Source organism: Schistocerca nitens, chromosome 2 (genome assembly GCF_023898315.1).
Source record: "Schistocerca nitens isolate TAMUIC-IGC-003100 chromosome 2, iqSchNite1.1, whole genome shotgun sequence".
NCBI lineage: Eukaryota > Metazoa > Arthropoda > Insecta > Orthoptera > Acrididae > Schistocerca > Schistocerca nitens.
This window is the reverse complement of record NC_064615.1, coordinates 964,744,876-964,761,023: the sequence shown is the minus strand read 5'-3', so window position 1 is coordinate 964,761,023 and position 16,148 is coordinate 964,744,876. Positions and strand designations below refer to the sequence as shown.

Sequence of the window (16,148 nt, the reverse complement as noted above, 5' to 3'; positions counted from 1 at the left end):
GCTCACCTCTTATCGCCAGTCAAGTGGTGACTCGCTTCAGGCATGCAAACGGTGCTAGAAAACGAAAAGCTACTTGGCTTACCGGGCAATCCAGCGGAAGCTGTGACGACACATTGCACAACTTACTGCACGCCGTCGCGTGGCCGACCTTTTATCGCGCCCGTCCGCAGAGCCGCCCCAGGGTCACGGCGGCTGCGGATGTGTATAATAGGGCTCTGCTACACGGAGAGGCCAGTCTGGGACAGTCGGACCAGGGTAGTGGACGGAGGAGGACCGACAGTTCACGGGGGACGTGGCTTCTCTCCTGCGGTTTAACGCCCCTCTCGTTGCTTTCAAACAGCTGCCAGATTTCGAGTGTAAGTTTGTTTGACCATCTGCCATACATTAGCCACATAATTATGTGTTTCAAACATTCGACAGTGTTAGCGCCAGTAATCACTGGCCCGTGCTTTACTACCTATTCAACTACTGACCACTGCTGACGTGTTCCTGGTGGTTACAACAGCTCGCAGACTCTCTTTGCGTCTCATTCTGGCCTTTAATTACAGAAATTCATCGAGTTAGCAATCATAGGTATCGCCTACAGGGAACGCAGCGACCGTTGTAACACAGCCACAGGTTCTGAATTACAGCATTTATTAGAACCATCTCTCACCACTTTGTGTCGACAATGGTGCTGAGCGGTGGCTTTACCTTGTGTCTCTAGGACAACCAGAGTCTGCGCATGCCCGCATCTGATGAGAAAAACCGGTAAAAATAAATAAAATAATGCTGTGTTCTGTGCACTGATTTCGTTGAGTGCTGACGCCAAGAGATTACAGAAACTTTGCATCCTGACCGAGCTTTTATGTCTGTTCCATCACAGTGGCACATCACTTATGGAAACACTTCTACGTTCTCCATGTTGCCGAGTGCCTAATATCTACATCTATTTCCCGCAAGCAGTGTTACGATGTGTGGCGGAGTTTACTTACGGTACCATTGTCATTTTACCTCTTCTCTGTTCCATTCGTGAATGGTGCGCAGGAACAACAATTGTCGATTAACTTCTTGCCGTCCGTGGTGGCCGTGCGGTTCTAGGCGCTTCAGTCTGGAACCGCGTGACCGCTACGGTCGCAGGTTCGAATCCTGCCTCGGGCATGGATGTGTGTAATGTCCTTAGGTTAGTTAGGTTTAAGTAGTTCTAAGTTCTAGGGGACTGATGACCTCAGATGTTAAGTCCCATAGTGCTCAGAGCCATTTGAACCATTTGATTAACTTCTTGTGAGCTCTGATTTATCATACTTTTGCATCGTGGTTATTTCGCTAGACATACGTGGCAGGAAGTAATATGCTTCCTGATGTTGCCCGAATCTTCTTCAGTCCACCTCCGTAGGTCAATAGTCAGCGTGTCTGGTGTATTCCCGGAACTGCCAGTGATTTTTCCTTGGTGGTGGGGGAGTTGACTGTAGTAGGGTGCACTCAGCCTCCTGAGTATGCCAATTGAAGAGCTACTTGATTGATAACTATCAGCTCCAAATCAAGATACCCGACCCCATGCCCCTCGTCACCAGTTCAAAATGAAGTCGTTGGAAGAGGATGACATGGCGGTCGGTCGGTACCGATTGGCACAGCTGGGTAAGACGCAGAACCTTGTTTTGCCTTGACTCACTTTCGAGTTTACGCTCTTTGAATTTCAACAGTAACCCTCTCCGTGATACGTAATGCCTCTCTTGTGGCGTCTTCCACAGTAGTTTGTTGAGCATCTGTGTAACTGTTACTGTGAGGAAATGCGCAGCTCTTCGTTGGATCTACTCTGTCTCTTATGTTAATCTTACTTGTTAAGGGTGCCAGACTGATGGGCAGTATTCAGGAATCTATCGAGTGCGTGGTTTGCAAGCCATTTGTATGAGTAACATTTCCTTAACATAGTCGAAATGATTCTCAGCATGACATCTTCTCTTGGTAATTTTTTGGTGATCTTTTCACTGCAGGTCGCAGTACGTGTTTTACAGCTGTTACTGCTTCAGTGAGTTTACACCCACATCGTAATCGAACAGTAATGAACCTCTTTGACTATTTACGCGCAATATTTTACATTTATTTACGTTCAGGATCAACCGTCATTGCCTGCTGCAACAATCGACCCTTGCCTGTACGAGCCTGATCTCTAATTTTTAAAGATTTTCTGGTTCAAGAAGGAAGCTGACGCTACAGACACAATGCAACAGAATGCACTATCCCGCATGACACTTCACGAGTTCATTTTATTCCCACACCAACTCGCTAGTAACGGCCTTAGCCCACTCTGCCTTCAACTAGATTCAGCTATGACGTCAAAAACCGAATGAAAGCGGATCTGGATAACGACTGCAGCAGGTATCAGGTTTTTCGAAGGTCGCGTTTTCAGTTTTTACAAAACACCTCCATATGACGATAATGAGGTGCGACATCACTACTGTTTTAAAATTTGTGATTTGTTATTGTTGATAAAATTATAATTCAGAATTTTTATTGGTACTTTGCTTGCAGTGGGCAGTAAAAAAAAAGAAAAGAACAGATTCGTGAAAGAAAGAAAGATCACATGAAGATTTTTCTCTGTGTCTTCTTTTTTACATGTTTCTCGAAGGCCTAAAAAAACAACAATGAGCCAAGTCACCCCTAATACCTTTCTGTAATGAATCACCTTCAGAATAGGCCGTCTAAATAGCTCTGAAGGATTTCAGCACATATGTGCTCCCATCACCGACTCCTTCCTGGAGGTTGTTCCAAATCACATCAACGCTGCGCGTAACGTGGCTGGAGAAGGTCGGCATATATCTTAGCTACCGTCTTCTGTGAGCTCAAAGATTTCGGCTGAGGAAATGGAAAAGCCGTCACAGGGGACGAATCCTGGGTATATTCGTAAGCTTAGGAAACTAAGCAGCAGCTTGAGTGTTCCAGATGAACCGAAACCAACGAATGGGGATCGTTTGCTATGCAGTTCGAAGAAAATGATCGCTTCTCGATTTGATTAGCCTTGTCATGTCGCAACATTGCATTAGAGGACCGAAGAGCAGTTAATTATGAGTAGTACAAAACAATGTATTTGACAATGTCTTTGAGGAGAGCAGGAAGAACAATCGGACACTCTTCATCACCTTTGCCCGCCCCCGGTAGCTGAGTGGTCAGCACAACAGACTGTCAATCCTAAGGGCCCGGGTTCGATTCCCGACTGGGTCGGAGATTTTCTCCGCTCAGGGACTGGGTGTGGTGTTGTCCTAATCATCATCATTTCATCCTCATCGACACGCAAGTCGCCGAAGTGGCGTCAAATCGAAAGACTTGCACCTGGCGAACGGTCTAACCGACGGGAGGCCATAGTCACACGACATTTATTTATTAATCACGTTAGGAACAGCTGTCACAAAATTGATTATTTGACGAAGAAAACCATCGAAATAATACATCTTTACCCATATTCAGATGATTTAACGTCTAAAGACTTTTTTGGTCCCCTTATATCAAACAAAAAAAGGAACCGAATTTTAACACCCTAGGCAATTGTTGCATAATTTCAAAGCAATGTTATTGAAGCACTGACGTGAGAGTGGATAAATGTTTCAGGAATTCGCTTAAACGTATGAAAAACTGTATACATTTTAACGCGAAGATCTTGAGAAACAGTAAAGCAAACTGTGTTGAAACGGTCAGCCTCAGAACACATCGGTTGGTTTGGAATGGCTCCCAACGCTCCTGTCGTACCCCACACATGATGAAGATGATGTCTTGTTTGGTGGACTAAAGTGCGCGTCATATATCTTGGCGGCCGAGTTTAGGTTCGTTCTGCGCATCTGACGTCAGAAAACACAGTCAGCCAATGAACAGAGAACGACGTTGCCAGATCTCGACTGCAGTGCAGAGCACGGACGAGTCTCTTCAGTTTTAGAAACGTTCAGTCATAAATACAGTAATAGAACAAAAGCAGTGTCTTGATAGCAGACTTTCTTTTATAGAAAGTTTGGAAAAAGCATTCTTTATACCAATTGCTTCATATTCTATTAATTAATTAAACCATACAAGCAATAAGACTCCTAATTCAGGCGATAGCAAGGAAAGGTGTTTGTTTGAATCTCACGAACTGCTTTTTCACAATAAAGAACAGCGGTAATTGTTTATTTCCTATTGTACTTCGACGAAGCGTGAGTAATTCATAGTCATACCAACAGTGTTTATAAGTAGTTGCGTGAGGTGTTAGAGTCCTTATGGAGTTAGACTGTTCGATCTTATGGAGTTAAGATGTAGCGGAACAGTTAAGGTGTTGGGCTGCCAGGTGAAAGGTCACGAGTTCAGTTCCGTTTCAGCCGCGCTCGCGAGTGGCCGCTGTTAACTGTTGCGCTGCACTTCAGTGTTTACATTGCTGTACTTGTGCTTCGCCGAGTGCCGTCCGTCCGTTAATCTCCGTGTTCGTTCCTGTTCCTTGTGATCTGATCGCTCTTTCTGGTCTTGCTGCTGCTACTTGGAATTTCGGTTGTTTAACCGAAATTGCTTCGCTGGATTAACCATGGCTACAAACCTCAGGAAGAATACTCTGGTATTTGCTTTTGACAAAGAATCCCGTCCTGTTCAGCCGACATCCCTGGAAATAGATGACTGGATTACACAGGTAATTGGTCTAAATTCTGAAACCGTTCATACCTGGCAACTGGATCAGGAAAAATACTGTGTTTTTGTCAAGTTAATCAGTGCTTCGACTGTTGATAAAGTGTTACGAAAGTGGGGCTATGAAGTAGATTTTGTGCATAGAAATGGTTATAAAAGTAAGGTTTCCATCTATAGAGCGGACATTCATTACAAAACCGTTCGTGTCTTGAATCTCCCCATTGAAATTGAAAATGATAAGATTAAGGAAGCTCTTTTAAACTACGGAGACGTTAAATCAATTGCAAATGAAAGATGGTCGCCTCGCTTTAAACTGCAGTGTTTTAACGGGGTCCGCTGTGTAGAGATGGACGTTAAGACGAATATTCCGTCTCACATAACTGTTTGTGGGTATAAGGCACAAATTGTTTATACAGGTCAGGAAGCTACATGTCATATATGTAACGAAACCGGCCACTTCAGACAGGAATGTCCGCGGCGAACTGTTGTGCTTAAAAGTAATTTGATACAACGTCAGAAGCTTACCTTAAATGATCTGTTACCAAAGAATAGCCCGGAACAACTGGTTGACGATGTTAACGCAGCGGGACAAGCTGATGTCTCCCTTCACGATAACAGTCAATTTCCCCCGTTAACAACAAAAGGAAACCCCGTTGCCACTACTCGTGAAACTGAAATGCAACCGAAAAAACGACCTCTGGACATAACTGATAGTTGTTCAGAGGACGAGCTGTCTTGTCCCTCTCCCTCACTTCGCAAGCAAAAACAGTGCGATGAGGAGGCAGAGGAACCTGAAGGCAAAATGCGAATGGAAACTAATGAACAGAAAGATAATACACATACGGTACCAGAAAATGAAAGGGGTGTAAGCAGCATTAATTTGCAAGAAACAGCAGGTGCAGTAGCCGATTGCAAAGATCAGAATCTATCTGTTAATAAACAAATTCAGGGAGAGGATGCAAAAGTGCAGTCTCCATTTGTTTCCCTCGATCAGAAAGTGAGTGAAATTAATAAAGAACGAGGAAGTGGTGGCCAAACTGAAATCACGGTCAACACCTCAGGGCAGGCGCCGGCAACCGAAATTGCTAAAGCGTCTGCTGCTGCTCCAGATAAGCCGCGAAGTAAAATACCGACGCAACCAAATGAGAATGTAGCTCGTAACCAAGGGAAGGGAAAATCCAGTAGGGGCGACCCAAGCCCAAAGAATGTTCAGTCCGAAACGGTCGTACACGAATCACTGGAGGAAAAATCAGAAAGTTTACCAGGAAATCACTCTGCTTGCGGTACAAGAGAAAACATCAGAAGTAGAAAAAAACGGGACAGTAACTAATAAACTGATTGAAGTGTTATTCCATGTTCAACCTTCCGAGAAAACTGTTACAGCTTAACTGAACCCTGAACCACAGTAAACTAAATTAGTTCAACAAAACAACTACTTAGTGACAGCACAATGACGCAATCTTATTCTGTCACCACTATAAACATAAATAAAATCACGACCGGTTTGAAATTATCGGCCCTTAAGGAATTTTTGTACGAATCCGCGACTGATATTGCCCTGTTACAAGAAGTTCTAATTTCGGATTTGGTAATTCCCGGTTTTGTCAGTTACATAAATGTGTCTCCCGAAACAAGTGTTGGAACAGCTATTTTGGTAAGGGAAGGGATTACAGTAAGCGAGGTGGAACGACTGGAATCCGGAAGGGGAATAGGACTAAATATCTATGATGTGACTATCATCAACTTGTACGCCCCTTCAGGAAGTTCTCATCGAGCTGACAGGGCACGATTCTTCAAGGATGACTTGATATACTTGTTAAGGAAATCACCAAGACAGTTATTACTTGGAGGTGATTTTAATTGTGTTTTAAATCGAAAAGATCAGTTACCTAATTTTAATTTCTCAAGTGAACTAAAACAATTAGTTACTGGTTTAGAATTAAAGGATATATGGGAAATCAAATACCCCTCCACTGTTGAGTTCACTTATGTCACGGCAACATCACGTAGCAGGATTGATAGACTATATATTTCTAAAAATCTTGTAACTTCCGTGACAAAAGTAGAAACCATTCCTACGTACTTTTCAGACCATTCAAGTGTCTTAGCTTGCATAAATCTAACAAGACAGCCGGTTCGCCGATTCAAGAATCAGTGGAATTTGAACACTTCCTTGTTAGTTAATCATGATTTAGAAGATCTGATTAAAGAAACATGGGCAATATGCCTGCGAGCCCGTAGTAGATATGCCACTGCTATTGACTGGTGGGTTAAAATGGCAAAGCCAAAGTTGAGGAAAGTTCTTATTCAATACAGTGCACAGAGCGCAAGGGAAATGAAATGCACTATAGAGTATTACTATTCCGTTTTGAGAGATCTATATGATCAAGTCTCAGCAGGTTCCTCACTTCGGATAGCAGACATAAAAAAAGTCAAAGCCAAGTTACTTAATATCAAGAGAAGTCAAATGGAAGGGTTGAAAATAAAATCGAAGGCAAATTCGGTGTCAGCAGATGAAACTACTTCCCTATATCATTTAGTGAAGCATACGAAAAACGGGAGAAGGACTTTTATTGAAGAAATTCGAACAAAACACGGCACGATTCTCAGAACCCAGCAGGATATCATGGACGAGATTTATCGCTATTATTGCGAGCTATATTCTGTACATCAAAGTAGTGATGCTTCCTTGGAAGAATTCCTTGACATCCTAGCCCCACAGCTGACAGAAGATGACAACGAAAATTTTCTCGAGGTTGTCAGTGAAGAAGACGTGTATGAGACTCTGTGCGCCTCGCCACCAAAAAAATCCCCAGGACCGGATGGTCTGCCAGCGGAGTTTTACATCCGTTACTGGCCAATAGTAGGTGCGAAAATCACGGACATTGTAAATGAGGTTATTCAGGGTAAAATGATTCCGGCTGAGTTTAAGGAGAGTAAAATTGTTCTGGTGCCAAAAAATAATGGAAACAAAGATTTAAATAATTTTCGTCCAATTTCACTGCTGAATTCTGATTATAAATTAATAGCTAGAGTAATAAACAAGAGAATTTCATGCCTTACAGATAAAATTATTAGTCAACATCAGAACTGTGCGCAAGGCAGAACCATTTTTCAAAATCTAGCGGAATTCAGGGATATCATTGCAATAACTTCTGTAACAAACATAAAGTGTGCTTTATTGTTTTTAGATTTTTATAAGGCGTTCGATGTAGTAAACCATGAATATCTTCTACGGACATTGAAGAAAATAGGTTTCAACGATAGGGTTATACAGTTGATTAAGAACATAGCAACTGGAATAAATGCTAAAATAGCGGTGAATTGTCAACAATCCAGGCCGATGCAAATACAACGAGGTGTTCCTCAAGGAAGTCCTCTGTCCATGTCGCTCTTCGCAATTTCGCTAGAACCTTTCCTCCGACATGTCCATGCTACATTAAAAGGCTTAACATTATCAGGAAACAAAACAGTTATAAGAGCCTATGCTGACGATATAGGGGTCATTATAAGGAATAATGACGAGGTAACCACGCTAGCAACAGTGATTGATTCGTACTGTAGAGCATCTGGAGCCAATGCAAACGGAAAAAAAAGTAAGATGTTAAATCTCAGAGGTTTTGATAATATCAACGTCGAGTGGGCAAAATTAGTCCGACAACATAAAACACTTGGGATCACCCTGACAGCGTGCCCTATGAAAATGACGGCTTTAAATTGGAAAGTTGCAGCAGATAAAGTGCAAGGATCCATTGTAGAGAATTTAACTCGATATATGAACCAAGTTCAAAGAACACAGTATATCAACTCATGCATCCTTGCTAAGGCTTATTATACTGCCCAGCTGTTTCCAATACCGAGAATGATAGCGAGAAGAATAATGTCCAAAATCACAAAATTTTTGTGGAGAGGTGAAGTGTTCAGAGTACCTGCTAAAGTCGCCATTTTGGATCCTAAAAATGGTGGACTAGGATTAACTGATATAACGGATAAAGCCTCTGCTCTTTTTATCAAAAGGCAAGTTAATTTAATAAGAGACTCGCGAGAAAGCATCACCAGCCAACTTTTCGAGATCATTAAACCTCCAAGCCTGCTTCCCCCGATTGACGTGCAGAATATCAACAGTCGCTTACAGCACGTGAGGATTTTCTATGTTGAGTTTAGTTATGTCAGTGTCGAACTCAGGCAGTCCCGACACTTAACATCGAGAGCCATAATGCGGGAACGAAAGAAAAGCGAAGAAAGAAACAAAATAGAACGACAGTTTCCAAACATTGAGTGGACTGAGATTTGGAAAAACATTAGTTCCAATGTGCTCACGTCTAATATAAAAACGTCATGGTACAAGACAGTTAACAACATAGTTAGCACCAATGAAAGACTGCACGCAATCGGACTCTGTGAAACAAATTTATGTCAACAATGCCATCTAGTTGACACAGTAATTCATCGATATACTTGCAGTGGTCACATGAATAGTTGGAAGTGGATCCGGGAGCAAATAGCTCTGATTACAAGAACATCCCCTGAGTATATATCGCTGTCATTGATACACAGGCCTGAAGCACGCTATTTCCCAGAAGCAAAAAATAACGCTGTGTACTGGTTGCTGGGAAATTTCGTTAACTACGTCCTTAACAAATTAGGATCCGATAGCATCATAGAGTTCAAGGTACACATGCTGTGTGAGTTCCACAAAATTAGAAGCTATTCGAATCACAAGAAAAAGTTCGGTAATATGCTAAAAATTGTATTTGAAAGAATGGGCATTGGTTAATATAAAAAAGAAGACTGTGTTGACAGTGATGTATTGTAGTTACCCTAAGGATACTATTTAAGATTTTACAGTATATTTATGATGTGTGCTTTCTCTACTTCAGAGAGTAGTTTTTTGAAATTTATAAGCTAATGTAAAGAACTTATGTGCCATTGATATTGTGTGTCTAATAGTGCCAAACACAAAACATGAAAGGTGCATTATTGGCTTATACTAGAAATTTGGAAATAGACAGTTTTTATAGAAATCTCCTTATCGATTGGTTAAAACCATAAGATTCTATCCGATAAATGTAATATTCAATGGCTGGCACATTGCCCTGTTCATTTTTGCAGTGAAAGACTGATTATATAGATCTGATCACTTCAAATACTTAGATCCAATTAATGTCCAGAAAGTGTAGTTGGAAGGCTAGTCAACTTTATTATATATCTCCTTTCCGCCATTCTCAAGTATTTATGTTTAATTTAATTCTTTCTGGTGATTTAGTCAGTAACACAATCTTCTGTTGTCTTTCCTTAATGTCAGCGCAATTGAAATGATCAAACCGCTTTGTTTAAATAACTTCATGTATGTATAACTTAGTATGTATTTGCAATGTGTAACATTGTTTTTTTTAATAAAGGTTTTATTTTAAAAAAAAAAAAAAAAAAAAGTTCAAACCTTGTGCGGGGCTTAATATTTTCTTTATTTAAAAACAATATTGGAGTGCCTTACTTCACGATTTTTATTCGTTTGAATGAAATTTCTAGTGCTTTGCCTCTTCATTAACTTTTTCGCTGCTGCAGACACGTGCTCCCCGCATTCCGCGCTGTGCGCGATTCTGTCATCACTGCACTTCTCGCCTGTGCAGACACATGGTGTTCCCACTGCTTTGACACACTTATCATTCGATTTCACAGAAACTATTTGGCCAAAAAATTTGATTTTTACACGTCTTCTTGACTGATACCTTCCCCCCATAAATGACTTAATTTTGTTTTGATGTGTAGCATTAAATGTAGTAAACCATTGCACGAAATTTTGAAGAGTTTGCAGAGGTAAAAGTCCATAGCGTATACTTTCCGTATGGTCGATTTTAGTTGCCACAATGTTGAGAATGAAATGTGGACAAGATACCTAAATTTCATATAATATTTACTGTATAACAATATCTCATTTAATTTAAGTACCACATAGGTGTCGTATGTAATATTGAGAAATATTCCGTCTTTCGCGACTGTAATAAAAGTTTTATTTACACAGGGCGCTTTTGGCTTTATTTTAAAGTGAAAGGTGAAAAGGTATGGCACATACACAATGGTATTCATGTTCTATTTCTTGTTTTTGTTCCACAGTCGCAGTTTTACCAATGGTATTGAAATATATCCCTCTTCTGCAACTGTAATAAGCGACTTATTTAGACCAGATGCGTTTCTCTCTTTTGAAGCATCATAAAAGGACTGTATTTTGTGTCCTCCATTGCCAAGTCACCTTTCGTAGTTTTGTGCTGCGGTAGCACAATATTCAACGTTTGTGTTGGCTCATCAGTGTTTTAGCAAATAAATGCTGTTTGTGTGTGCCACACACAAAATTATATTTGACATAGCTCTGAGCACTTCACTGACAGACGGTATATTCAAGTCCTAATGTTTTTGTAAGTCCACAGTTTTGTTTAATGTATTTTGTCTACTTCCTTTCGATTGATTGAAGTGCTTTAAAATAAAGCCAAACGTGCCCAGTGTAAGTAAAACTTTTGTTACAGTCGCGAAAGGTGGAATATTTCTGAATATTACATACGACACTTATGTGGTACTTAAATTAAATGAAATATATAGGTATCTTGTCCACATTTCATTCTCAACATTGTGGCAACTAAAATCGACCATCCGGAAAGTATACTCTATGGACTTTACCTCTGCAAACTCTTCAAAATTTCGTGCAATGGTTTACTATATTTAATGCTGCATAATAACTGCGTTGAACATCGAAACAAAATTAAGTCATTTATGGGGGGAAGGTATCAGTCAAGAAGATAGGTAAAAATCTAATTTTTGAGCCAAATAGTTTTGTGGAATCGAATGATAAAGAGTGTCAAAGCAGTCGGAACACAATGTGTCTGCACAGGCGAGCAGTGCAGTGACAAAATCGCCCACAGCGCGGAATGCAGGGAGCACGTCTTTGTAGCAGCGAAAGGGTTAATGCGGCCGTGGTGGCTTTACTTCATGAACTGCGCGCTCCCCCCTAAACGTAAGCTTGCGAACTATGCTATACTATGGCGCTGCTTCTCTTGGCGCGTGCGTCGTGTGCAACTGGCAACGCAGCAATCTCCCGCGTCTAGGCGGGCATGCGCGAGCCGCCAAGATAAAAGAATTGAACTATAGTTGCCGTAGCTTAAAAAATGACCAGATAATGTTAGCTCAATATTGGTGAACATTAATATTTGAACAGTTGACCCACATTACCCCTACGTGTATGTTACCCAAAAAACATCATCCACATATCCGCTGCAAGATGAGATTGTTTATTGCAGGAGGAACCATGTTGCGAGAGGTTGCAGTGTGGCTGCTGGCACTGATGAGCGCATGCTCGGCAGCCAAGATCTTGATGATCGCACCAACCCCATCCATCAGCCACCAGCTGCCGTTCCATATCCTGTCCAAGGCGCTGCTGCAGAGAGGGCACCAAGTCACCCTCATGACGACGGACTCCCTTAAGGTACTCTAGCCAAATATTCATACTGAACAAGACGAAGTAGTACATTAGCGTATCAAGCATTTGAATCCATTATGCATTGTAATTATTTCTTACATACATAGATCATATAGTAATTGCTAATGAATGTTATACACTACTGGGAATTAAATTTGCTACACCAAGAAGAAATGCAGGTGATAAACGGGTATTCATTGGACAAATACATTACACTACAACTGCCATGTGATTACATTTTCACGCAATTTGGGTGCATAGATCCTGAGAAATCAGTACCCAGAACAGCCACCTCTGGCAGTAATAACGCCCTTGATACGCCTGGGCATTGAGTCAAACAGAGCTGGGCGTGTACAGGTACAGCTCCTCATGCAGCTTCAACACGATACCACAGTTCATCAACAGTAGTGACTGGTGTAATGTGACGAGCCAGGTGCTCGGCCACCATTGACCAGACGTTTCTAGTTGGTGAGAGATCTGGAGAATGTGCTGGCCAGGGCAGCAGTCGAGCATTTCCTGTATCCAGAAATGCCCCTACAGGACCTGCAACAAGCGGTCGTGCATTATCCTGCTGAAATGTAGGGTTTCGCAGAGATCGAATGAAGGGTAGAGCCACGGGTCGTAACACATCTGAAATGTAGCGTCCACTGTTCAAAGTGCCGTCAATGCGAACAAGAGGTGACCGAGACGTGTAAGCAATGGCACCCCATACCATCACGCCGGGTGGTACGCTAGTATGGCGATGACACACGCTTCCAATGTCCGTTCATCGCGATGTCGTCAAACACGGATGCGACCATCATGATGATGTAAACAGAACCTGGATTCATTCGAAAAAATGACGTTTTGGCATTCGTGCACCCAGGTTCGTCGTTAAGTACACCATCACAGGCGCCCCTGTCTGTGATGCAGCGTCAAGGGTAACCGCAGCCATGGTCTCCGAGCTGATAGTCCATGCTGCTGCAATCGTCATCGAACTGTTCGTACAGATGGTTGTTGTCTTGCAAACGTCCCCATCTGTTGACTCGGGGATCGAGACGTGGCTGAACGATCCGTTACAGTCATGCGGATAAGATGCCTGTCATCTCGAGTGCTAGTGATACGAGACCGTTGGGATTCAGCACGGCGTTCCGTATTACCATCCTGAACCCACCGATTCCATATTCTGCTAACAGTCATTGTATCTCGACCAACGCGAGCAGCAATGTCGCGATACGATAAACCGCAATCGCGATAGGCTACAATCCGACCTTTATCAAAGTCGGAAACGTGATGGTACGCATTTCTCCTCCTTACACGAAGCATCACAACAACGTTTCACCAGGCAACGCCTGTCAACTGCTGTTTGTGTATGAGAAATCGGTTGGAAACTTTCCTTATGTCAGCACATTGTAGGTGTCACCACCGGCGCCAACCTTGTGTGAATGCTTTGAAAAGCTAATCATTTTCATATCACGGCATCTTCTTCCTGTTGGTTAAATTTCGCGTCTATAGCACGTAATCTTCGTGGTGTAACAATTTTAATGGCCAGTAGTGTACTTTGTACAAAGACAGTACTCCTCTGCGAGAGAGAAAAAACACTGCGAACAGCATACGTTTCACGCTTACGAGAGCGAAGAATACATTTGAACGTTTTAAAAGTAGATTCGGGTCTATTTCTAGTGTACTAAAAAGACATGTTAACATCAGTTTCATTGAAAGCGAAGGAGCGGAAAAATGATAGTTGCAAACTCAGTGGTAACTTGAAAGGTTGAAAAAAAAGTGACTGTTGTTGTTATTGTATTTACATTTAAAAAAAACTGAAATGAGAACAACTAAACACGAAAATATGAAGAGTGTGTCTAATAATATCGTAGGAAAAATGAGCGCGACTTGATTATAACGCACAATGCATTTTGATAGATTAAAAGTACTGAGATGTTTTAGCATTTCAAGGAATTATATTTTGACATGTGTGTGTCTTTCAGAGAAGAACATATTCAGCAAAAATTGATTAATTCATCTACATAACCCCACAGTTATGCCCAGTAAATAGACCTTATCACTCTCCACAGGGATGTATAACTAAAAAATTAATATACATTTAACTGCAAAACACTTGATGCTGGCAGCAGGCTACCGAAACGTGTCGTGCTAACAAATATTGCAGCTGTGTGCTTAATTAGTGAATATCCAATCCACCTGCTAAAAAGTTCTTTATTCAAAATGGTTCAAATGGCTCTGAGCACTATGGGACTTAACTGCTGCGGTCATCAGTCCCCTAGAACTTAGAACTACTTAAACCTAACTAACCTAATTACATCACACACATCCATGCCCGAGGCAGGATTCGCACCTGCGACCGTAGCGGTCGCGCGGTTCCAGACTGTAGCGCCTAGAACCGCTCGGCCACTCCGGCCGGCTAGTTCTTTATTGTACTCTGTGACCGGTTCCGATTTCTATACTGAAGCCATTTTCTAGTGTAATTTGAAACTGAAGTTGTAAATCCCTAATAAAGCGAATGGTTAAATACTTAACGTAACAGGAATGTAATCGTCTCGGCAAGAGAAAGAAGATAGAAGAACGTAGCTTACATTTTGCTGTGGTGAACCAGCGTCAGGTGATTACGAAAGTAAGTGTCGGGTAGATTCAAAGATGATGTGCCCACTATTGACGTAGGAAAAATGAGCGTGACATGATAATAAAAAAATTGTGTACTTTCATACCTTAAAATTATTGGCGTACTTCAGTATTAGGAGGGATTTTATTGTGACATGTTCGAAAAATTTAATTGCATGCTTTTCCAATGACAAGCTGCAGCTAGTTGTTTAGATTTAATGAAATCCTAAATTTGTTCCGGGTTGCAGGGTATCCAAGTCGAAATTAAAGTTACGCCGTTTCGCGTGACCGGTCATAGTCACAACACAGAGAGTTGTAGAGACCACTATCATGTCACTCACGCAACGTGAAATGTTTATAAGATAAGAGCATGTTTACTAACAAATAAACGCAGTTACTTTTGCCCGCTCACGCTGGAAAGGGAAATTTTACGCTCAACATGGACGTACCATCTACTGTGACCTGTAGCTCTTCCTTGGTAAAGCATATAATATAAAATTTCGAACATGTCGAAATACAATTCCTTGATTTGCTAAAGCACCCCAGTACTTTTAATCTGTCAAAATACACTGTGTGTTACAGTCCGCAGCTCGTGGTCGTGCGGTAGCGTTCTCGCTTCCCACGCCCGGGTTCCCGGGTTCGATTCCCGGCGGGGTCAGGGATTTTCTCTGCCTCGTGATGACTGGGTGTTGTGTGATCTCCTTATGTTAGTTAGGTTTAAGTAGTTCTAAGTTCTAGGGGACTGATGACCATAGATGTTAAGTCCCATAGTGCTCAGAGCCTGTGTGTTACAATCAAGTCGCGCTCATTTTTCCTACGATATTATTGGACACATCACTTTTCAATCAACCCGACATTTGCTTTCATAATTATCTGACGTTGCTTCACCACAGCACCATGCATGCATGCGTATCCAAAGGTACTTTGGATAGTAATTCAGAATAACACAGGCACTCAATATCGTACTTACCCGCTGACGCCGGGCAAGCTGCCTTCAAGTAAATTGTCTCACCTGTACGGAAATATACATAATGGATGTACGAGTACGGGTTGTAGACCAATGGTTGACGATACATGAAAGTTTTGGGCTAGCCGTGACTCGTGTAGGATAGCCACCTGGTAAGACAACCGCTTGCGATAAAGGGCAAATCTGGGTTGAGTCCCGGTCTAGAACAGATTTTACTTGTCGTCATTCTGTTCTAAGCTGACAGTTGTCCACATGCGCAATTGCGAGTACATTTAATGTATGTAAACGTAAATTTTTCGTGTCGAAACTCCTACATTACTGCTATATAGAGTATCTAAATATTCATTGGATCATGTATTTAGAATATCAGTTTCAAACTCCACTTGAAAATGGTTTCATTATACAAGCCGAAACCGGTTACGAAGTCAAATACCGTTGGCACTGCCTGCCCCATCGTCGCTGGTGTCGCTGCCTTCAGAAACAACACACAGTCAC

The 16,148-nt window shown here is 41.8% G+C and overlaps 1 protein-coding gene across 1 annotated transcript in view; it reads left to right on the top strand.

Annotated features, from left to right (window-relative positions):
• The first annotated feature begins 237 nt into the window (after positions 1-237).
• Positions 238-16,148, top strand: part of LOC126234741 (UDP-glucosyltransferase 2-like) — a 55,589-nt gene continuing 39,678 nt past the window's right edge. Inside the window, exons 1-2 of the mRNA XM_049943487.1 lie at positions 238-356; positions 11,910-12,094. Of these exons, the coding sequence (XP_049799444.1) occupies positions 11,918-12,094 (177 nt within the window). The 5' untranslated portion in view covers positions 238-356; positions 11,910-11,917. The remainder of the gene's footprint in view (positions 357-11,909; positions 12,095-16,148) is intronic.